General features: G+C 44.1%; 1 protein-coding gene across 1 annotated transcript in view; it reads left to right on the top strand.

Annotated features, from left to right (window-relative positions):
- Window positions 1–3,280: 3,280 nt before the first annotated feature.
- PAWR (pro-apoptotic WT1 regulator) overlaps window positions 3,281–25,348 on the top strand; it is a 143,509-nt gene continuing 121,441 nt past the window's right edge. The window contains exon 1 of the mRNA XM_065423586.1: window positions 3,281–3,769. Coding sequence (XP_065279658.1) covers window positions 3,281–3,769 — 489 coding nt within the window. The remainder of the gene's footprint in view (window positions 3,770–25,348) is intronic.

The raw sequence follows: 25,348 nt of genomic DNA, 5'->3' as shown, positions 1-25,348 counted from the left end.
TTCAATCATTTTCAAAACTGACAGCTCTATGGCCTGTGGAATAACAAAAACAAACAAACAAAACAAACAAACCACCACAATCAAATCTGAGAATTTTCTTTTTTTGAGAAGGTTTAGACAAAAATGTCATTGATAAATGGAAATTAGAAAAATGTCAACCAGCCGTAGTATGTACATATTGTTGAGTGAATACTGTGGTAAATAATTTTAGTGCTGGTGCAGAATTAACTTTTCTGAAGTTACTATCCTGCTTATTATTGAAAGTTTTCCAAAATATCCCAAAGGATTAAATTTTATGATTTGGACTATTCCCTTGCCTTGAAAAATACAAGAGAAATCATTCTAGACTGACAAGTCTCAAGTGTGAACTTTTTTTCTTCACAGGTGCCCCTCAAAAATACTGTCACAGAGAGTGAAACTTAGAAGTGAATTAAGTGATCACCAGAGAGCCATTGAATGTTGGCCAGGTGACAGAGTGCTAACACTGGAAGGGAGAGCAGGGAGGAGAGGTACATGAAGTCAAAGTAGAACCATGGACTAAGTCTATTATTTATATTGTAGGAATGCCTAGATGCCCCATTCAGTGTCTAGGGCACCATTGTGCTAAATACACAATGAACCATCCCCCCCCCCCCTCCGAAGAGGTTACATTTTAAAATCCATTAAGAGTTTTATTAACCAGATGGCCAAATTTGCAATGGATTTTGAATGAGATAGGAAAGAGATGGATGATAATGAGATATGCTCCAACTTCCACAGTTCCAGGTATCTGGATTTCCTTTGTTTACGACACAAACTTCTATATCATGCTACCACATCTCCCTCCCACTGTCCCAAGATGCCTGCATCTACTGAAATAAGCAAATCATTCAGTTTAGTTAATATACCCCTTGTGAACCAGGATTAGGTGGATCATGAAGTTCCACAATATTAAAACCGCTAATGTCTAAAAACTCCATTACATTTCAGGGTATCTACCATGATATTCAGGGAAATAAACCATGGTTGATCATGCTTCCTAGGCAAGCTTCTGCCAGTTGATCTACAGAAATTTAGGGTGTCCATGAATACTGTACACTTTAACCAAACCATTTGCTGTACTTGATAGTGAGACCTACATAGCTGCAGTCTCAAGGATGGGATAGTCCCAATATTATTTAGAATGGAAAGATGCCTCAATGTTTGTTAGAGAGAGAGAGAGAGAGAGAGAATGCCTTGTCTTGACTATAGCCATCTTTCATTTTCAGAAGCAAATGAATTCTGAGGGAATTAATGTAAATGACAAATTTCAGTTTGTCGTTTACCAGATCTGTGGACAGCAAAAGGAAGTTAGTATGGCATACACAGTAATTCATATGAGTTGTGATCAGCTAGAGACACTACAAAGCATCATTCAGTCTACTGTATATACAGGACTGTTAAACAAGAAAAGATTTTAATAGGAGGAATAAAACACCAGTAACACATACTATTAAACCAATTGTTTCTTACATGTATTGTAGGTAGGATCTGACAATGGTTCTGTTGAATAAGAACACCCTTTCTCGAATCTTTGGATTCAAACTTTTTGAGGTTCTGAAGTTTTCATATAAATTTATATATCTCCTTTTCTGTCTGGAACCACAAGCACAAGGCAGGAAAGGATGTTCTCATGGTATTTCTGGTCTGACTGTAGGGCCAGAAACCTTCCCAAAGACCCATTATCATTATTATTTATGTATATTGTGGTAGCACCTGGAAAACCAAGATCATATTGTGCAAGGTACTGTACAAACACAGACTGTCATTGTGCCAGAGACCAAACAATCTACATTTTCCAGCCCGCTTTGCAGATGGACGAGCTGGAGGCAACTTTGGGGATAACCTCTGAGCTGTGGGAATGGTTAACCAAACCCCCGAGTGGGTGGCGCTCGCCTGTTTCTGTAAACACAGGTGGTCTCCCACTAGGTGAGAACGAGGCATCTCAGCTGGGGACCGGGCTTTCGGCAAGGCAGAGCTGTTCGCGGGCTCTCCCCACACAGGGACACAGCGCAGCGGCCGGACAGGCGGGTTCGCACCACTCTGCGCTTACGGACTCGAGCTGCCCCATAAGGACCCTCCCGAGTCCCGCAGAGAAGCCGGGTCCCCGTGCCCGACGCCTCGCTGGGCTCGCCACGTGCGGGCAGGTGCCCCCGCGGGGCGGGCGTCGCCCGGGGGCGGGCGCTGCGGGTAGGACGCCGCGCTCCCGGGCACTGGCAGGGCGCCCCCCCTCCTCCCCCGCACCCCATTGTTAAAGCCCTCTCGGCCGCTTCCGCCCGCGCTTCGGCTCTGCTCGCCGCCGCCCGGCCCGGGGCGCTCGGGAAACTTCGGAGCAGCCGCTCAGCTCCTTCCGGGAGTGGGGCAGTGCGAGCCGCCGCGACTCACCTGGAGCCGGGGCAGGCAGCGCCACGGCCCCTTTCCCCGCAGCGGCGAGGTAGGTGAGCATCCCAGTCCGGGAGCGGGGCGGCGCGGTAGTCGTGCTGGCGCTGCTGCAGGCGGGGTGGTGCGGGGACGGGGCTGCGCGGCGGAGCCTCCCCTGGCGGGGTGGCCCCTTGTAGCGGGTAACGCAGAGCCCCCGCCGGAGGGCCCGGGACTAGCCCGGTAGTTACTCCCCCTCCCCACCCCAGAGCAGGCTTTGGGGCGCTCGCTGCTCTGGCCCTGCCGGGGTAGGGGGGCGCGGGAGCAGCCGGAGCGTGGAGCCGGGTGACTTGCTTGGGGGGGGGGGAGCTTCTAATGGCGGGGGTAACAGGGGGATTGTTAGCGGGGTGGACAGGCGCCCTCTGGGGGGGGGCTTTTTTTTTTTTGGAGGGGGATGAGCGGTGCTTTCCCGTGGGGAGAACCGAATAGGGGCTGTCCTGGGGGAGGGGTGTGGGATTGTTGGGGGGAGTTCATAGGGGCCTCCTGGATGTGGGGGGCTAGTGAGGGCCCCCTAGGGTGGAAGTGGGGGCGGTTGGGGGGGCTAGTGAGGGGGCCCCCGGAGTGGGCCCGGGTGGGGGGGGCTGTGGGGCCCGGGTGGGGGGGTTAGTGAGGGCCCCCCTGGGGGTGGGGGTGGTTGGGGGGGCTAATGAGGGGCCCGGGTGGGGGGGTAGTGGGGACGTGGGTTGAGCGGCGTTTGCCTTGGGCGCTGGGGAGGGGTGTGTGGCCGGGGCTCCCCGGGGGCGGGGCTCGCTCACTCACTCCCCTGTGCTGTCCGCAGGCTCTGGTGCCTGGGCCCGTAGCCGCCCCTCCCCCCGGAGCATCGCCCATCTGCCCCGCTGGGAACATGGCGTCCGGCGGCTACCGGAGCAGCGGGGGCAGCACCACGGACTTTCTGGAGGAGTGGAAAGCCAAGCGGGAGAAGATGCGGGCGAAGCAGGCGCCGCCGCTGCCGGGGGCACCGGCCGGGACTGACGGCAAAGCCCCCGGGAGCGCCTCCTCGGCTGCCGAGCTCAACAGCACCCTGCACCCCGCCGGCCTGGCCGCTCCGCCGCACCCCCCGGAGCGGGGCGCCCCGTCCCCCAGCGGGGGCACGAATTGTGTCCCCCTCTCCGCCAGAGCCGGCTCCAACGAGCCCCCGCCCCCAGCCGGGGGCAGAGCGGCCGAGCCTGCGGGGAAGTCCCCCGCCGCGCCCGGCTCCCCGGAGGAGGAGAAGGCGGCGGCGAAGGGGAAAAGCTCCGGTCCCAGCGCCAGGAAGGGGAAGGGGCAGATCGAGAAGAGGAAGCTGCGGGAGAAGAGGCGATCGACAGGTGTGGTGAACATCCCCGCCGCCGAGGTGAGCCCCGCGCCCCTGCCCGGGATAGGGGGGTGCTGGGTGTGTTCAGGGGCTCGGTGAGCTCGCTGCTTGTGCGAAGGGCGGCTGCAGCCCTGCTGGGATGCTGCACCTGAGCAGCCAGCGCCCAGCTGTGAGCTCTGCTGCCTGCCGATCCCACCCCCGCCCTGGAGCTGCTCAGGCGGTGGGATTGCTTCCAGTTTCTTGCAGCGAAGGAGGCTTGTTCCCTCCTGCTCAGGATGAGGTGTGGGGAAGCTGCTTAATCCGTGAGCTGTGCTGTATCACAGGCTGCGCGCTTAACGCGGGCGGAGCGTCGTCCATCCTGTCCGCAACCCTCTGGGGACCAATAATAGGCTTGTCAGTGGCAAAGCTAAAGGTTTTGGTTTGGGAATCGTTTGGTGGGATTTTGGCAGTGTGCTGGACCAGGGATTGTAACGTCATTCTCTCCCCCCCCACACACACTTAAACTGTGAGTTTAAAAACAAGATTAAACAGAGTCCTCCGGTTCCAAACACTTTGGGCTGGGTCTGAGCCCATGTTGTGATGCTTGCATGGCTGCAGGCTTGGGCTCCTAGTGAGGAAGGATTAGTGAACACTAACAGGAATAGCATCTTCAATATATCCTTGAGCACTTTTTAAAATAAGTACAAGTATGGCACTTTTTAGTGTGTCCTGGTTGAAACTAGGATGTGAAATAGTGTGTGTGTGTGCATTAGAAGAATTGCAAAGTATTCATTAATATGAAACACCCTCCTAATTATAGTCTGGTTATCTCACCACTTAAGACTCAGTGTGGTGGTCTTTTATCAAAGGTAATCTTTAATGATTATCTTCTGTTTTTGTCATCTATTACTCTAATCTGAAGGTGAGTTTTTAATCTTAATAAATATGTAAAATTAAAAAGTACACTGGTTCATGTTACTAGTCAGTTACTTTACTGATCTAAACGCTGAAGAAAGGACATCATGGTATCAAGCTCTGGATAAATATTCAGGTGTAAATATACTTCTTAATCTAAAACAATTTCCTGCATTGGAAAAAATGCAGTGGTTTGAAGTGCATTTTTTTTGACGCTGAGAAGAATATTTTTATCAGCCAACACAACTGTTCTTTGTGGTTTGCTACTAGCATGAAAATCTGGCATTCATTTAAAATACTCTTATAGGAATTCAGAAGCATGATCTCTACTAAAAAGCACCAGATCGTTTGCTTTTTACAGCTAAAGGCTAGAGGAGACTTAAAACAAAGCTGAATTGCATTCTTCAATTTTTTATTGATGATCAAGAACAACACTATTTTAGAAAACATTTATATCACTCTTTCTCCTCATCTACTAGGGACTGCTGCATGAAAAACAATCTTTTGTGTCCTGTGCAGCAGGAGAAGATGAAATCCTATTTTCCTCACCTGAAGTCACTAATCCTTTCTTTGTGATGACATAATCACTTTCACAGCAACCACTTGTAATACCAGAAGCATTGTCAGGTGAGGAATAAGCAGCAGGAACAAATGAAGTCTTAAATAAAAATTCTGTTTTAGGGCTCAGTTCCATAACTTTCACTCAAGTGATTAGCCTCGTTACTTGCACAGTCTTCACTTTGCAGTGAAAGGTTGCAGGACTGGATCCTAAGTACTCTCGCTCTTGAAAGTGAGGAAAGTTGTGAGTTTAAAAAAACACAACAAAACTCAGAGCTTGAAAACTTCCTTGATACCTACATGCCTGAAGACTGATCCTTCTAGCCTGTGTGAAAAATACCTGTACCACCACACCTATTTAAATTAAGTACCACATCTGCATTCCACCAAATAAATAGTTTTATATAATCAGTTCCATGTGCCCAGTTATTGCTGCTCCTGCACATTAAACCAGTAGTGTCCTGCCTTCTTATTGTTGCTCCCACCCCTACTGTCCTTCTCTTGAACCTGGGCCCTCTGCTTTTTGCTTGCACTCCCTTACTATTAGAGGAGCAGTGGCTTAGGGCCTGCTATCCCTTTTTTTGGTTTCTCCCTCTCTTCAGTCACAAATAGCCTGGATGCATCTGCTCCCTTACTTTCCCCACTTATACTACTAAAGCAGTGGATTTGTTGGGGCCACTGTGATTCTTCTCTACTCCAAAGAGACAGCCAGCTTCTTTTTTCCCATTTGGTCCCAAATATCTGCTTGCCTTGGCTGACCACTTTTTTCTATCTGTCTCTTTAAGAATAACTTAGCAAAATCTTTCACCATGTGTCAACATTCCTTGGAATAACTTAATGAAGTTTTTGCCATGGTATATGTTTTGTCTTAAAACTTTGAATAACTTCATAGCCGGTAACAATAAACAAAGGGTTCTTTCACACCTTTTAGTGTCTCTTTTTAAAATTAGGTACACTTTGTCCAAGAAACTGATTTCTTTTTAATGTCAACTTTTGTTATAACATTTATATTTATGATGGTAGCTAAATAAAATTACTTAACCTGCAGATCTGAGGGAGTGCTTAAGGTGCTGATTGCATTTTTTTTTTCCAAGTTGTTCTGGCTTGTGGGTAGAATTCATAAGTAATGAACATTGCATCTTGACAGGCAAATATTTACATGAAACTGACTTTTTTGAGATCAGGCCAACTTCTTGAAAGTCTAAGACTAACATTTTAAAATAGGAGTATATGTAGCACTAAGAATTCATAGTTCAAGGCCAGAAGGAACCCTCAAATCATTGTCTGATCTACATAACACAAGCCATTACATTTCATCCAGATATCCCAATGTTAAGCCTAATGATGTTAGACCCAAGCATTTCAGTTCTCAAAAGACTTGACATGTCTACACCGCGTCTGGGAATGAGCGTTCTAGCCTGGGTTTGCAAACTTGTGCTAGCGTGTCTTGTGCCACCTCGCTAAAAACAGCTGTGTAAATGTTGTGGCTTGGGCAGGGGATCAGGCTCTGAGGTCTGCAGGGCTGTGAACTTGTTAACCCAAGCCGCAATATTAAACAAGATCGGCACAGCTATTTTTGGAGTGCTAGCGTGAGTCTGTGGACCTGTCTGGGAGGCTCACTCCCAGATGCTTAGGACGCATGCCCTAAATTGTATGCCAAAGACAGAGAACAGGCCGCTGCAATGGGAGGGAATTGCTTAGGTCAGATGCATTAATGTGGTGATCCACTCCCCATGCTGCAGATAGAGGTGAAAACTCCTCAAGGTCTCTGTCAATCTGACCGGAAGAAAAAATTCCTTCTTGACCCCAAATCTGGTGGTCAATTTGACCCTGAGCAAGACACTTCAGCCAGACATCTAAGAGAGAAGATTCTCTGTACCACCTCAGAGCACTGATCCCCACTCCATCCTGTATTATGTTTCCCACTCTGGCCAATCTGTGATGCTTCAGAGGAAAGCCGAAAACATGAGAGTACGCTTGGCCAGTTGTGCATGGGGAGAGGAAATATTCCTTCCTGACCCTGCATGCGACTAGCTGAAACCCTGAGGCATGAGATTTGATTATAGTTATTGTATTAATGAATTCTATTTTTAGTGACATTTCTGTATTATCTGAACTTCAAGAAAATATTCTAGTATAAGTACTTTATAAACCAAATTAATTATGTAATTAGTATTCTGAATATTTGCTACACGTACATCCTTTCATATATTCAGCATATAGTTTGAGATGACACTGTGTACTTTAAAGCAACATGTGTACATAAGGTAAAGACATCTTCCCCTTTACATGACTTTAAGACAAAACAAAAAAAACCCTTAAGTTTGCTGGACAGATGATGACCTCTATACTTGGGTTGAAAATGTTAGAATGAGAAACACAGAAACAGTGGCACCTGTTGACGCCTTCCTCTTTCAGGTAGCTAGATAGATTTTTTTTCTAATGCTATACATCGTGACTTAGCTGTTCTGTATATTAACTTTAATGGGACAGAAGCATTTTTAACCCCATCAGCACTTTTAAAATTTACCCTACTACATAGGCGCCGACTTCCCCCCCCGCCCAGTGGGTGCTGGACCCATCTTCCCCGCCTCTTCCTGCCCCTGCACTGCCCTCGCCCCACCCCCATTCCACCCCTTCCCCCAAGTCTCCACCCCTGCTCTACCTCTTCTTCACCTCCTTCCCTGAGCGCACCTTGTTCCCGCTCCTCCCCCTCCTCCCGGAAAGTCCTAAGTGCTGCCAAATGGCTATTAGGCAGTGTGTGTGGGGGGTGGACGGGAAGTGCTGGGAGGGAGAGGAGCGGGGATGCGGCGTGCTCGGGGGGTGGGAGGGAGGAGGTGAGGAGGGGGAGCTTGGCTGCCGGTGGGTGCAGAGCACCCGCTAATTTTTCCCTGTGGGTGCTCCAGCCCCGGGGAGTCAGCACCTATGCCCTAGTATGTTCTAGGGATGTGAAATATTGAACGGTTAAACACCTAACCGGTAAGTATTAGTCTTACCGTTAATATATTGCAATTAACATTTAAAACCGATTGGTAAAATAATTTCGTGACATTGTAATACCTAATGTGCACATTAAAAATGCCACAGCAATACCGGTGGGGGTGGGGGCGCTGGAGCTTGCAGCTCCAACTCAGGGCATCGCTGGAGCAGCCCGTGCCTGGTGGAGAGGGCCCTGCTGGGGGCAGCCTGGCAACCCCCTCCTCCCAGCTCTGCTTCTCTTGCAGCTGGCTGCAGCAGTGGCTCTGCCAGGGAACCACTGGATCTGCCCTGGCACCACTGCTTTCCCAGCAGCAATCTGCCAAACTAGCGCACTTAGTAACTGGGAGATAGAGGGATAGGATCAGAACAAGGCACGCGGCGCCCAGCCTTGCATACACAAACGATCCCCCAGCCCACTGCACTCCACTTCCAAGGAGAGACAGCAGGGTGGGTGCTCCCCCCAAGCCAGGGATAGATTAACGATTAAATGGTTAACCAATATAATTTTAATCGGGTACTTTAAAAAAATTATATTTACATTCCTAGTATGTTCTATGACTCAACTGGGTTTTACTGTCTTTGTTCCTTTTCTTTGTGAGTCTTATGTTCTCTAAATTCACCACTGAGGTGCCCTAATGTATCAGTATTGAGAACTTTTAAATATGCATAGTGGCAAAAAAAAATCCTTAAGTACTCATAATGCTACTGTCCCTCCACCTCTGTTGCCAATCAGCAGGATGGCACTGGTGAAAAATGAGAATTCTGGTCTGGTATGTTTATTTTGATTTTTTGTGTGTGTGGTGGTAATAGTAAAAGGGAATAATCTGCTAAATACAAATTGCATTGTAACTGTTATATAGTGCATAATAGTGTTCTAGACATATGACAGGAATAATAATAATAATAAAAGTCCCTGCTCCAGGAACTTACACTTTTATTTTAAATGTAATGCAATGAGTGAGTTCAACAAATAAGTAGTGGAATAGGGCAGGAAAGGGTACCTGTTTGTCTGTCCTGCTGTATGTCCCTATCTTTATGATTTCAATAGGTTATTATTTTAATGGTCAAGTTTCTCATTCCTTGTAAGCAACAAGAAAATAAGTTTCAGGGCTCCATCTTAAACACTTCTAGGAGTAAAGTTAAGCATGTTCTTGCGTAATTACATTGATTTCAATAGGGCCATTTTTTGCATAAGTGTCTGTAGGAGTGGGATTTTTAAGGGGGACTTGGAAAACTACTACTAGGAAGAATTACTAATACGCCTTTTTGTTAATGGTAGAAGCATTAATCTTAGACCTGAGAGACTTTTTTAGTTCTATAGTAGAGCTCCCTCCCAGTAATTTTGAGACACTTGTCTACTTGCTGGAAGTGTTAGCCATAAATCTACAAAGTATATGTCATATAGTGTAAACTCGTATGGTTTCTCAGCTATGCTAGCAGATGTTTTATTTTCACATAGTACTTTGTAAATGTTCACTTAAGCTGCAAAAATAGTAGCTATATTATGGACTACATTTCTCCCCATTATAATGAATTATATTTTAAAGGTATAATGAATCAAAATTTTACTGTTCAGATGATAGACGCATGCATGTTTCTGATATATGCTGATGTAGGACAGCAAGCTAGACAGTTGGTTTTGATTTAATACCCTCACTGACAGCATTTATGTTTTTGCACTAGGAAATGAAGTCATCTAAACTCAGAGGTGTTCTTTTGTTATTGACAGGGTGATGAATGATTTAAGAGGGTGCAAAGAACTCTGATCTATATATCTTGTACTTGTGGCTACCATATTCTAGACATGACAATCTCCTGACCTAGTTGTAAAGATTAGTAGAGAAACTATTAGTGAGTAAGAGCTAAAGGAGAGAACACCCTGGGGCTGAATCTGTTTTGAAGGGGTATTAACAGAAGTGGTAGTCTACCTCTGTGTAATGGCTACAAGGATCCATCTTTCTGAAATCTACCTTCTCTTGGCTCATTCCCAAACACAGTATTCAATAAATAGTAATATATGCCTAATCATTTTAGAGCATACTGTATCTGTGGTGCTTAATACTGCCAGAACTTACAGAAAGTGAAAGTTCTAAATGAGGCAGAGAAATAAACACTCTAAAGGTAAAATTCCTGCTACCACAGTATTCCAGTATGTTCTGTTGTGTGGAACAATAGAGAGTAACTCAGTTTTCATTAGACAAATTTAGTGAGCAAATGCCCCAAGCATAGTCGGTGTGAACTAATGGTGGTCTTAGAGTGAATGTCCACATGGATTTCACTCTTGGTGCAGATGTGCCCCATACTGAGAGCATGAATTCTTGTGGCTAGCGGTATCCTTTTGGATCAAGTCTGTGCCCTCCTGCCCCAGGGCATAACGGGCAGAGCAGGCCCAACTGTCCCTCAGTTCCTTGTTACATGAGACTGAACCCCTACAGTGTCCACTTTCTATATATTGTGTAATATTCCTTAGGCTTGTATATAATATTTAGATAGTGTAGTTTCTGTTATACACACTGGCAAAACATATATTTAAAAAAAAAAAAACCACCTTCAGTCAGTGTTAGTGAGGCTAACTCGTTCTCTCCCCCCCCGGCCTCCCCCAGTTAAGTACAGGTACTAGTATTATGGCAGAAGTAAAGTCACCAGGATTTAAGACCGGTGTGATGCTTCAATGCCTATTAATGACAGACACTAACAGTGATTGCTCTGTCTTGGAAGCCAAATCCTGGTGTGATGTTCCATTTGTTGCTCTTTTTCCAAGCACACTCAGAGTGAGTAAAACTCATCTGAAGCTGTTCTTCCTAGAAAGGGCGATACATGCTCCCTTGGACAGAGAGAGAGGGACTACAACCAAACCTCAATCATTGAGGCAGTCTCTCTGTGTCCTGAAGAGCCATGATTCCACCACGAGCTCCCAGGCCACATCCACTCTGAGACCCTGTTTGTCTGCCATTGCATCAGTGTTGATGTCTGATGGGCAGAAAGGAACACTGTTCCAAAGATGAGCCAAGGCACAGGTTGCTGTCCCCAGCACAGGCAGACTGAGATAAAAGGGTCATCAGATGCATGACCTGTCTTGGGTTCATTTGACCGAAGGCCAACAATCTGAGAAGGCCCTTTGGCCCCTGATACCAACTTCCATGTTAGCATATGTGGTACCCTCTTTGCTGGCTGACTACACTGCCTTTAGTAGTGACCCTTTGCCGTTGCCCCTGGCACTGAGTGCCTTGGTATCTAGATCCTCAGCACTGAGTCCTAGGTGACCATAGCCCCAGTACCTTCCACTTTGATACCAGCTACCTCTATGGTACCTACTACCTCAGCACTATCTAGGTCTTTCAGCACGTGTATGACTTATCTGTGTACCAGTCAGCTCACGTTGAGATATTGAGGGTATTTTCAGTTTGAGTTGTCAGTATGCCAGGTTAAAGAGATACTAAACAAGAGGTAGGCAACCTATAGCATGCGTGCCAAAGGTGATATGCAAACTGATTTTCAGTGGCACACTCACTGCCCAGGTCTTGGCCACCGTTCCGGGGGGCTCTGCATTTTCATTTAATTTTAAATGAAGCTTCTTAAACATTTTAAAAACCTTTTTTTCTTTACATACAACACGTTTAGTTATATATTAGAGACTTATAGAAAGAGACCTTCTAAAAACGTTAATGTATTACTGGCACGCGAAACCTTAAATTAGAGTGAATAAATGAAGACTCGGCACACCACTTCTGATAGGTTGCTGACCCCTGTACTAAACTCTCCTATTCCAAGACCGGGTACAACTGACAGAGTGGCCTCTTTCAGAGGAGTTTTCCTCCTCCTCCTCCTCTTGCTGAGCATAGCAGAGACTCATCTCGATCACCTTTCCTTCCCTGGCTTTTGCACTGGGAGCTAGGGAAGGATATTAGGGAGGAGTCCATGATGGGAAGTAGAAAGAGGCCAGGGGTTTGTAGGGATTATCCTACTTGTTACCCCTGTGTGTCCTCCACTTCAGTATTTCTAGCCTTACCAAGAGTTGTCTTCCTGGACACCCTGGGGTGGGCAGCCATACTCCAGGAAGCTGGTTTCATTAACTGTCTCCAGGGCTAGGCCACCCTTTCCAAAGAGACAAATTAAGCTGCTTCAGACAAGCCAGTTGATACTTGAGAGGCAGTAGGAGGTGAGTGAGGAAGAACATCAGCTGTCAGGGGAAGAACTGCTGCAGTCACTCCATCCTTCTTAGATGAGGCAGTGAATTACCCATGTGTGCCTCAGTTGATGAATTCAAAGTATTCCGGAACCTGATGAAGTGCATGGAAGCAACTTTGAATAGCCCCTTCAAAGTGGTTCAAGAGAAGCAACACATGTCTATCATGGTGGAAGACTGCCTGCATGTCACCACAGGCAGTGCTAGACATGTCTGACACTACAGAATGCATGATGACCCCTGCAATAACCATAAGGAGGTCAGCATGGCTTCAATCTTCAGGGATCCACAGGGTGGTCCAAGTAACAAATGAAGACCTCCTATTCAAGGGTAATGAAATGGATGAGACCCTTCTCCATTTCCTTAAACTCTTCAATATCACAGCCCTATTTGGGCCTCTACATTCCTACCTCATGGAGGAAGCAATCATGCCAACAGCCTTCCTTCAGACAGTGCTTCCCTGTCCAATATTACAGTGAGTCAAGAGGACCTCAGAACTGCAGAGGAGGAGACAGACTCCATCATAAACAACTCTCTGCCCACAGTCTGAGGCTTCCACCAGGCAGCAGGCATGATGACATTGTCAAGTTCCTGGTAGAATGACCTGTGGATCTCTGTGCTTAACACTCCCACCCCTTCTTTAGCAACTGTCTATTTTTATCTTCAGAAAGGTTGGTATTACCTTGGACTGGTGGATGCTGGAGATCATAAGCAGTACCTTATTCAGTTCCAATCCCTTCCCTGGATCTTGAGTATGTCAACGTCATCTTTTGCCGTTACAGGTTCCAACTTTTCAATGCATTGGATTCTCGGGACTAGATTATAGCCATTGACCTCCAAGATGCCTATTTCCATATACAGTAACTCCTCATTTTAAAGTTGTCCCGTTAACGTTGTTTCGCTGCTGATCAGTTAGGGATCATGCTAATTTAAAGTTGTGCAATGCTCCCTTATAACGTTGTTTGGCAGCCGCCTGCTTTGTCCGCTGCTTGCAGGAAGAGCAGCCCCTTGCAGCTAGCTGGTGGGGGCTTGGAACCAGGGTGGACCGGCAGCCCCCCTATCAGCTCCCTGCTCCCCTAAGTTCCCTGTGCTGCAGCCGCCCAGCAAGCTAGCAATTGCAGCTGTCCCTCCCCCCACTGCCATGTGCTGCTCCTGCCCTCTGCCTTGGAGCTGCTCCCGGGAGCCTCTTGCTTGCTGTGCAAGGGGGGGAGAGAGGTGGGTAATGTCAGCGTGTCCCCCTGCTCCTGCCCACCGCTTACCCCATCCATAGAGCAGGGGGGAGACAGGTCAGGGCTCAGGATGGAGGGAGCTTGCTGGCTGCAGCTGTTCTCTCAACTTCCTCATATACATATTTAAAAAGGCAATGACTCAGAGTGGGGTCAGTGTACTTAAAGGGACAACGCGTCTCTCTCTCTCTCTCTCTCACACACAGGGTGTGTCTGTCTCTCTCTGTCTGCCATGCTGTCTCCCCTCCTTCCATTCTACCTGCCTTGTAGAGTGTGAGGCTACATTAACAACAATGTGTTAACCCTTGAGGGCTCAGCTGATTGCTAGTTCATCATTTAGCAGTAAGGCATTCCCTGGGAAATATCCCACCCTCTAACTTTTTATCACCTCAACCAAGCTTCACAATCATCATTGCTGTGTACAGTATTAAAGTGTGTGTGTGTGTGTGTGTGTGTGTGTGTATGTGTGTGTGTGTGTATATATATATATGTGTGTATATATATATATATAATATGTGTGTGTATAAAATATATTTTTTTTGTCTGGTGAAAATTTTTTCCCTGGAACCTAACCCCCCCCATTTACATTAATTCTTATGGGGAAATTGGATTCACTTAACATAGTTTTGCTTAAAGTCGCATTTTTCAGGAACATAACTACAACATTAAGCGAGGAGTTACTGTATCAATCCATGCAGCTCACAGGGAGTACCTCAAATTCCTGTTAGGAACATCTCACTACCAGTTCAGGGTCCTGTTCTTCGGTCTTTCTGCAGCACCAAGGATGTTCCACAAGTGCTTTGGAGTTGTGGCAGCTCATGTAAAGAGACAAGGGATCCAGGTCTATCCTTATTTCAATGACTGGCTGATTCCAGGAAGATAATCAAAACAAATGACAACTCGATTCAAGTAATTCTGAAGTTCCTTGCTTTGGTAGGCTTCAAGTCATCAGACAAAAGTCCCCACTAACTCAGAGCATAGAATTCATAGGAGCGCTGACAGACTCCAGATCCGAGAGAGATTCCAAACAATAAGTCTCTTCAACTAACTTCAGAGTCACCCGAAAACATCCATGAGAAGATTTCTCAGACTTCCAGGACAGATGGTATCATGTACTTATATCACACAGTATGCCATACTTCACTTACACTCCATATTTGGTGGTGGTTGCAATCAGTGCATCTAACTAGCAGACACCGCATGAATGTGATGGTCATATTTCCCATAAGAAGTCCTCTCCTGGTTAAACTGTTGGAAGGACCTTCTTCATGCATGCAGTGGAGAACCTTTCTCTGCCCCTCTGCTTCCCAAGATTTGGGTCACAGATGCCTCCACTCAGGATTGGTGGGGGACAGGGGGCTCATCTAGATTCAGGTCCTAAAAAGCTATTTGCCTGGCATTTAAAAAGCATTCCTGTCTCTACTTCAGGGATCCATAATACAAGTGCTGGCAGCACCAACCTATGCATAATGTCAAGTGGCAAAGGGGCACAAGATCGTACCCCCTCTGTCAGGAGGCAGTGCCACACCACTTTGGAATGGGTGCATTTTGAACTAGATCCCACTGGTGGCTCTGCACCTTTCCGGCCTTCAGAACGTCCTGGCAGATCAACTTTGTAGGCGATTCTCTGACGGCCACGAATGGTCCATAAAAGAACTAGTTTCACAGATTTTGCTATTGGGGATTCCCAAGAATTAGATATTTTTGCCGTAACAAGTATCAGACATTGTTTCAGACTGGGTTCAAACCAAGGCTCCCTAACAGATACCTTTCTCATTCTCTGGATACCAGGACTGATGTATGCCTTTCTATCCATTCTCATGATACCAAGAGCACTGAGGCAAGATGCAGGACTGATTATGATAGCTGCAGCATGGGCCAGGCATTTCTGGTATTTTGATCTAATTAACTTATTGGTGCAGCCCCCATGGCTGAAGGGCTTTGGCTGACACTGTCCCACAGATCAATGGGCCAATCTAACCGCGTGGATCCTGGCTGGCTGATGTCCACTTAAAAAAGCTGTTCAGCTGAAGATCCGAACTTTTATTCTCCAAAGCAGGAAACCTTCAACCAGACTTGCTTATATAGCTAAATGGACAAGGTTTTCTATTTGCACAATTCATCACCAGCTGTATCCCTCAACACCTATTTTAGTAATACTAGACTATTTACTATTCCTTAGAGCAGTGGTTCCCAAACTTGTTCTGCCGCTTGTGCAGGGAAAGCCCCTGGCGGGGCGGGCCGGTTTGTTTACCTGCCGCGTCTGCAGGTTCGTCCGATTGCGGCTCCCAGTGGCCGCGGTTTGCTGCTCCAGGCCAATGGGAGCTGCTGGAAGTGGTGGCCAGTACGTCCCTGGGCCCGCGCCGCTTCCAGTAGCTCCCATTGGCCTGGAGCGGCGAACCACGGCCACTGGGAGCCGCGATCGGCCGAACCTGCGGACGCGGCAGGTAAACAAACCGGCCCGGCCCGCCAGGGGCTTTCCCTGCACAAGCAGCAGAACAAGTTTGGGAACCACTGCCTTAGAGGCTTCCAATCAGATACCCATTTTGATAGGACTGTCCTTATCTAATGCCCATCTCCAAGCAATTCGACAAATGCTAGATAGTCACAGGATAGAATCTGCTGCGTGGACAAGCACTTGAAGAAAGAGCTATCATTTCTGTAGAGAAAATAATCTTTCTAATTCATTACATTGCCTAAGGAGATTATGTGCATGCTGTCACAAAGCAATGGAACCCATTTCAAGCGCCTGGTAGAACTAGAATGCTGAAACAGAGGAGCATGCAATAGAGTTGCCAAGTGTCCGGTTTTCGACCGGAACGCATGGTCAAAAAGGGACCCTTGTGGCTCCAGTCAGCACTGCCGACTGGACCGTTAAAAGTCCGGTTGGCGGTGCTGCAGGTCTAAGGTAGGCTAGTCCCTACCTGTCCTGGCATCACGCTGTACCCCAAAAGTGGCCAATAGATCCGGCTCCTAGATTGGGGGGGGGCGCGCAGGGGCTATGCATGCTGCCCCCGCCCTGAGCACCGGCTCCGCACTCCCATTGGCCGGGAACCGTGGCCAGTGGGAGCTGGGGTGGTGGTGCTTGCGGTCGAGAGCAGCATGAGGACCCTTCTGGCCCCCCTGACTAGGAGCTGGACCTACTGGTCTCTTCTGGGGTGCGGAGCCAGGGCAGGCAGGGAGCCTACCTTTGCGCCAGTGACTGGGAGCTGCCCGAGGTAAGCCCGTGCCCCAGCACCCCCAAAACCCAGATCCTCCTCCTGCACTCCAAAACCCTCCTCCTCCATTCCAGAGCCTGCACCCCCAGCTGGAGCCCTCAGCCCCCCTGCACCCCTTCCCCAGCCCTGATTCCTGCCCTCCGGAGCACTCTCCTGCATCCCAAACCCCTCATCCTCAGGGCCCGCACTCCCAGCCAGAGCCCTCACCCCTCCCGCACTCCGAACCTCTCAGCCACAGCTATCCTCTTGCTATCCTGTTGCCAGCTATCTGGATTTTTATCATGTTTCACAATCTTTGGTGTTAAAGTACCTTCAGTGACATCTGCTTCTTGAGTCAAGCTGGAAAAAAGCAGAAACTTCTTTCCTTTGATCTTTTCATTTACAGTAGGTAAAAAATCTTAGCTATGATTTCCTACTTCCTGCCCACAAATTGATGTCTGTTCAATTTGAAAAAATGAGACTAGGTGAGTGGATTTGCATGGGTTGTTGGGAATATATTTAGTGCAAGTTCTCTTTTAGAGAGCTGTATATAATGTTATAGGGAAAACTTTCTTGCAGCAGAATTAATATCGGTAGGTAACACAAGGTTGACATGAACTATGTTTAACAGCAATAAAAAAAACTATATTAACCCTCCTAAAGTAAAAGTATATATTTCAAAATATTTTTCTTACAAAATTGTGAACACTGTTTTTATATTTGCCCCTTTGACTATAAATCCAGCTTTCAAATAATGTCTGTTGCCAAATTACAGTAATTACACTTTTGTCTAATGTTAGGGTGAACTAACATTGAGCAAATAAACTCATCCACTTAAAGCAGTATGCTGCTGGAGCAAATCTGTATTGTGAACTTTATGTAACTTTTCAATTGTAGCATTTAATAAAATGGCAAAATGTTGATACGTAGTTTTGACTCATTGAAACTGTAAGCAATAGCTAAATCAGTGGGTTTTTTTGTTTTTTTGTTTTTAAACTTGTTCATGCTGGGAAGATAAGATAACAAAGTCCCAAAAAAGAAATTCCCTTCTTAAAACTTGATAACTCAAAGATTGAGTATGCAACTGTGGTTTTAAGGTTTAAAGTTCATGTTTTGGTGACATGAATGGTTGTCTAAATGTTGGTATTGTGAGGGGAGGAGATATTAAAGCAGGGATGACAGAACATTTCAATTGGAGGGAAAATGAGTTCTCAAAGCTTGAGAACTCTGGTTGGAAACAACATAAGTGCCTAATCCTGGAGGCGTGCCCTGTGCTCCCAGGTGTTGTCTATATACCAAAAACTTTTAACACTAACTCATGACAAGTGGTAGCAACAGTAGATAGATATGGTGTCCAGCATTTATTTATTTTACCACTATGGAGTCCAGGCTACAGTACTGCTTCTACCACTGTTACTGCTGGTGGAGTTGCACTGATAATGAATTAGAGCTTTAAAGTTTGCCAGTGTAAACAGAACAAATTTGTTCCTGGTGGAAACATAGCTACAGTTTCTACATCTTATTGCCTTGTTTGTAACTTATTTTAAAAATAATGCAGCCCTCTCCCCTTTCTGTCTTTGTCCTCATCACCACCTCCCCCCATCCTGTGTTTTTGTAGATGTTCCTCTCTTTTTGGTGTCTTTCATATATTTTAAAATGTAGAGCTCCTGAAACTGCAGGATTGGTGACACTGGAAACAGAAGTCCTCTTCATGCAGATAAAATAGGATAGTGCATGCTATACTCCAGGTGTGGAATGGTCACTTTAAAAGATGAGGGCCATCTTTAATCTTTGTTGTCTGGTGAGGCTTTCAATAAAGGTAGATTATGATGGTGATTTTTGTGTTGTGGATATTTGCAGTTGACCAGAGACTAGTAACTTATGTGCCACTGAATGCTGGTGACATGGGATGGACAGTGGTGAAAAGTGGCAGAAGTCCCCATAGCTTCTTTTGATTTCAGCATTTGTATTTATTTATTTATTTTTTACTTCTGAGTGCAGTCTCTGGAACAGTGGTATTCCTTGACTAGCTTCAGCTTTAGTAATTAGGTATAGCTATTCTGGACACTCTGTCACTTTATTTTTAGGGTGCTTTATTCTCTCCATTGTATATTTCAAGTTCATTTGCAAGTATGGATTGACAAATTTTCCAGTGGGAGAAAATAGGTTCAATATAAGCAAAATGAAAATGAGTGATAATGTTTGTATACTTTTAATGGGACTACACAAAAGGATATTTCCTTCTGTCCTCTCACTTTATAGTCTAATCAGTGGTTGAAAGTTTCCTTCAAATCTGTAGCTTTGCTCTCTGCCCGGTAACCTTTTTCTCTTGCCTTTTTATCAGGGCTGTCCACACTTCAGTCCTGTAGCAAGCCTCCTTATAAACTAAACCTTTTTACATTGCCTCTTGACTGAAGAGAGATGATTGATCTACCCCTGTGACCTTTAGAGAAAATCTGTGCTATGGCACTTCAGATTAAACCAATAGGTGTCTGTCCTTTAGTACTCTTATTCCACAAGAATGGAGTGCATTTCATAATGCCCCCTAACAAGTCAGTGAATTTGTGTATAGCTTGTCAACCCATGGTGGTCATTTTCAAAGCACTTGCTAATTGCTTGTGGTGGTTTGTAAAGTGTTTTAATCTGACCCTCAAGCTGGATGAACTAGAAATGCCTTATTTAATTACTAGGTTAATGGTCTCCTGCAATGGAGAAAACATTGCTTTTGGGTTAGTTAGGTTCTGTTGTTTCACAGGTGTAAATGCCTTCAAAAATTATTAGTTACTTTCCAAGAGATTGTATTTCAAATCTAAATAGAATCTTTATTTCCCTGCTCTTTGTTCTGTAGAAACTACCTGGCGTTACAGTAGCTGCTGGAATTCAGGCAGTATTGACTTTTGTCGTAAGACAAGGGTATTAACCTTCATCATCCTGACCTAGGTCATGTGACTGGGACCAGGAATTAAAGTCCCTTGCCAACATTCCTGTGTGACAAACCCTTATTACTCATGGCATAGTTTAGTATAACAGACCATAGGCCCTGTCTCTATTTTAGGGAAACTTTCTAACTTTCCACCAGTGCTGGTAACGTAGGGAGTTCTAGCATAGACAAGCTGCTGGCTTCTACTGGCATTTTTAACATTGTCACCTATTCCTGGTTCAGAGCAAATCTAATTGACATAGTGTTAAATTCTGGCTACATTATGACTCTGTTTTGCTAACACTGTGGTGGAACTGAACTGGATTTGGCAACGGCAGGGAGACTTTTAGAAAGTTTTCCTACTACAGAGAGGAAAATATTTATTTAAATGAATACTAATAAGGTGGTAATTGTAATTTTAAAAGTAAAAGAAATGTAATTACAACTAAAGACTCTAGAGTTGAGTTTTTTGTTTAATTCATCACCATTTTGATTGGTTTTACCTTTTCTTACTTCAGTCAGCTTGGACAAACAGATTGCTCATTTTCACTTTTTCTTGCACACAACACAACATGCTAGGACAAGTCAAAGATACAAATTTAAACATAGTGAGAATTCAGCACCTCTCCTTTCTCAGTCATAACCCATGTTTTGTTGTCAAATTTTCTAACACATGAAGCTATTAAGTCTGAAAAGGCTATTCACATGGATTTTCTTCTTCCTTCAGCCCTCCCTCCCCCCAAGAATATAAATGAAGGCTATTTTATAGAAAATTGCCCAGATGTTTTTGGCTTTACTTCCAAGGCCATGTTGCTACCTCTCAGGATGGTAGTTATCTGTCTTAATGCCCCAGCTAGTTCCAGAGATGGGTGTTTTACATGAATCTCAGATCTTAAGTATTTTAAACTAAGTTCTAGTCTTTCAGGTTGCAGAAAAAAAGTCTGAGATGTGGTAACTCTCTAAGAGCTCAAAAACCAGAAAGAAAATTAAAAAAAAAATCCAAATGTATCATTTTAAAAATCTCATGGTTTTCTCTTGTCTCATGATTTCTGAATGCTTGGGCTTCGCAATATTGAGAGTGCCTCTTTTTGGACTGACATCAGAAAAGACTTGCATAGAGTAAATTAGCAAAATACAGAATGGTTTGTTTAAAACGGTTTCCTTTGTCACTTTTTGTATTCCCCCCCCCCCTCTTCTGCTCCCCTCTTTGCCCTCTCCCTCCCCCCAATCCTGGAGGGCGCATGCTGGTCTGGGTGCAACTCATGGATTACAACCACACATTCCATTACAATTAAACCTTTTTCTTCCCCTTTCTGATTTTGGACTCCCTTTGTTGCAGCACTGTAGTGACCCCAGGAGATGACTTCCAAATTAAAATTAATGTTTTCTACTAATATGTTCTAGGGCTGTCAAGTGATTTTAAAAAGACTAACTGTGCGATTAAATAATAATAGAATACCATTTATTTAAATATTTTTCAATGTTTTCTACATTTTCAAATACAGTGATTTCAATTACAACACAGAATAAAAAGTATACAGTGCTCACTTTATATTTTTGATTGCAACTATTTGCACTTTAAAAATCAAAAGGAAATAGTATTTTTCAATTCACCTAATACAAGTACTGTAGTCCAAACTCTTTATCATGAAAGTTGAACTTACAGATGTAGAATTATGTACAAAACTACAGAACCCAAACCACCAAAAGAGTGTTGTTCTTTTAAGACTTCTGAAAGCATGCTCCACACCTCATCCCTCAGATTTTGTACGGCACTTCAGATTCTTAAATCTTGGGTTGAGTGTTGTAACTACCTTTAGAAATTTCACATCAGTAGACTTCTTTACATTTTGTTAAATATGCAGTGAAAGTGTTCTTAAAATGAACAACATGCTGGGTCCATCCAAGACTGCTATAACATGAAATATATGGCAGAATGTGTATAAAACAGAGCAGGAGACATACAATTCTCCCCCCCAAGGAGTTCGGTCACAAATTTAATTAACGCATTATCTTTTTTAAACGGGCATTGTCAGCATGCCTCTGGAATGATGGCTGAAGCATATGACTCTTTAGCAAATCTGGCACGTAAATATTTTGTGACACCAGCTACAACAGTGCATTGTAATTAAGAAGTGGGCAGCATTATCTCCCATAAATGTAAACAAACTTGTTTCTCTTAACGATTGGCTGAACAAGAAGTAGGACTGAGTGGACTTGTAGGCTCTAAAGATTTACATTGTTTTGTTTTTGAGTGCAGTTATGTAACCAAAAAAATTATCATGAAAGTGCAACTTACAAAAGTAGAGATTGCACTACAGTACTTGTATGAGGTGAATTGAAAAATACTTTCTTTTGTTTATGAATATTTGTATTTTTATCGTTTTTACAGTGCTAAGTGAGCACTGTACACTTTGTATTCTGTGTTGTAATTGAAATTGATTATATTTGAAAATGTAGAAAAACATCCAAAAATATTTAATAAATTTCAATTGGTATTCTATTTAATAGTGCGATTAATTTTATGAGTTAATTGCGTGAGTTAACTGTGATTAATTGACAGCCCTAATATATTCTTAATAAAACCACTATATATTACAAGATTGGTCCAATAGAATTTAGAACATCTACAAATTTAATTTTACCAGGTATAATTTGATCAACAGGCAAGGTGTGTCCAGACCAGGAGATGCCCTTCATTATGAAAATTAAAAATTAACAATTAGAAATACATTTATCACTGTATCTAAATACAGAATGAGAATTTTTATTGTGTTGAACAAAAACTTGGAAAAACCCAGATAGTAAAATCTCCCTATAGAAGCTGTTGGACAAAGATCTAGTTGGGAAGACACCAGCCTCCAAACTTAACCCTATAAAAGGAAGATCCATCCATTCTGTTTCTCTTCAAAGTTTAATAATCCATACAGAGTCAGAAGATATGAGTTATTCTATAATCTGTCTAGCTGTCCATTCCAAAACTTTTTTTTACTGATCTGGGTGTGCATATACCAGATGAAACTTTGGTTTTTCATCAGGAATTTTCTTTTGAAATCGGGTCAACTGTCATGATTAATAGGCCATATAGGTTTCTTACTGGAAGTCTTTCACTTCACATAACTTGAATTTGTGTGTAAAGTCAGAGATGGTGTGCAAGTGGCTAACAAGTGCCTTTTGCCTGTATGGTTTATTTGTGCTATTTCCATGTGTGACAGAGTGCTGGAAGGTAGCACCTATTGAACCCCGCGGGTGGGTGGTAGTCCGCCCACATCTGAAAGTCCTCTTTGAACCTAAGAGGAGGAGCTATTAGACTAGGGGTGTTCTCAACAAAAGTTTTGGTGGCCTCAGAGTACGGTCACCAGCTCTTGCTAGTGGTCACTCTGACAATTTTTCCTAAAATACTTAATTAACTTTAGAAAAAAGATATATGAACATATACATGTCCAAATCAGTCATTTATTTATGTAAGGGTTTTTTTGCAGACTGAATAATAAAAATAATGTAGAGTTGTCTCTCTTCTTTATTAGACCTAAACAGAATAGAAACACAGATAAGGTCTGGAGGGCCTGGGGTGAGGGGTGGTCAGGGAGCACCTTCCTCCAGGAACTGCTCAAGGAAGGTTTGAGAGGCGGGGGGTAAGTTAGCAGGTGAGCCAGCACTCTGATCATGAGGCACCAGTCATCTGCCCTAGAAAAGGCTGATAGGGGGATGTACAAGCTAATTGGCTGATGAGGCTGGATGAGCCAGTTAGTCCAACAGCTGAGGGGTATAAGAAGGACACAGGAAAGGGAGTAACCAAGGCTAGCTGAGCCCAGTGTTTGCAGAGATCTTACGGGAGGGAGATCTCAGTTCTTCCCCAGCCCTGTGGAAAAGGGCTAAAGACAGAGAAGCACTATGTGTAATATTGCCGCATGGGACTCTGTTGTTGGGGCTGGGAGTGTAAATAAATACCATGAAGTTGCCACTCAGTGGACAGTCTGAGAGGTTCCTGGGGTGTCTTAAGACAGGGATGGAGCACACCCTGTTACACCATCTTTATGAATGGAAACACTTAAATACCCCACCCTCTAAAGGGAGGTGAAAAGGCACAGAAACACTCAAATTTTGAAATATTTTAAATCCTAAGATATGGAAATATGATGACATGCAGATAAGCACAACTGGAAATCCTCTCCTGACACATGATAGTCCTACAGCTAGTTTGAATGACATAATTCCAGATTTTCAGTGTTCCATAGTTGTAAATATTATCCAGTAGTTTGTAAATAGTTGAGATATGACACAAACAAAATTCTGTTATGTTTTGCAAAGTGGCTGTTCTTTCTATTTCTTGTACTACTAACTGTACGTTGCTTTTTTGAAAGTATATCATTTCTTTCAACCAAGATGGGGGTAATTAATATATTGATAAAGTCAGAATCTTATACAAGTAAATTGTCCTGAATTTTTTTAAGTTTGATTTACAAAACAGTTCTGGGAGGTACAGATAATCCTGTAAAGTGTTCTGTAATAGGGGGGATTTCCCCTTTTGCTAATTACTATATGTACACTTTAATATCTACAGTACATATAGTATGAGCAAATTAATGTTGCTATGAGAACCTTAACTTTTGCACTGTGTGTTTAATGCAGCATTAATGTTCTAGATTTAACTTACTACATCTATTTTTAGCCATAATTGAGGATGATGTATAAAGCAAACTGGAACTTGCTTAATCAATGAAGTTTTACATGCTGTATTCTAAAAACGTTTTCTTCACTACATTTGATTTCCATTTGGAAAGGGCAAAGGTTTTGTCAACAGGAAGAGTTGGGGGAAGGGGAGTGTCCCACTTGTTAGGCTTCGCAATATCTCTAAAACTTTAGTTATATAATTAAAAAATCCTTCCATAACTTATAGTACACAGATGTGCCCTGTAAAGAAGCCTTGTAATTTATTAGATTTGGTAAGCATTGCTTAAGAATCAGTTGTGAAGTTTGTGGCATACAATATCCTTGAATGTATTGACTTACCCACCCACATTACTAATGTTTGGACTTTTGGCTTTACTGTTTCTCTTTTTTTTGCCTCTGGATGGTACTAGTTAAAAGATGGTATTTTTGCCTCTGGATGGTATTAGTTAAAAGATGTTTTCCTTTCAAATGGAAAAGTGTAGGTGGATAACTTTTTTTTGTTTCCCATGACCTTGTGAAGCATGGGAAATAACATAAAACAACTAAAATCTCCAAACCATGTTTTAGTCCATGTTTTTTAATATGCTTGATCTGCAGCTATTACTATTGTATGGGATAGTGTCATTTTAAGTTAATGAAAACTATTGTGGCAGCTGCAAATATAACTGTGTAAAATGGCTAATATGCATTGTTTTCGACATAGTGCAGTACGCACTGTTCACCAGCTCATTAGTCTAGCATGAACTTCAATGAGCCAAAGGGGCTATACATAGCTGCAAAGTTCAGGGTGACTCCATGCAGGTGAGAGAGAATAACTTTTGTCCTCACCCCACCTAGCACCCTGAATTGTAAGGGAAAGCCCCTGAAACACATACTGAAGTGGTTGTCCTCTGTGTACATGCTCGGATCTCCTCTCTAAGGAGGGATGGGGGCAGGAGTTGTTGAGGTTGGTAGCATGTTGGATGGAGAAGGGCTCTTGCTGGA

This window comes from Emys orbicularis, chromosome 1 (assembly GCF_028017835.1).
Source record: "Emys orbicularis isolate rEmyOrb1 chromosome 1, rEmyOrb1.hap1, whole genome shotgun sequence".
Classification (NCBI taxonomy): Eukaryota; Metazoa; Chordata; order Testudines; family Emydidae; genus Emys; species Emys orbicularis.
The sequence above is the reverse complement of the archived record's forward strand: the minus strand, read 5'-3'. Positions and strand labels throughout refer to the sequence as shown.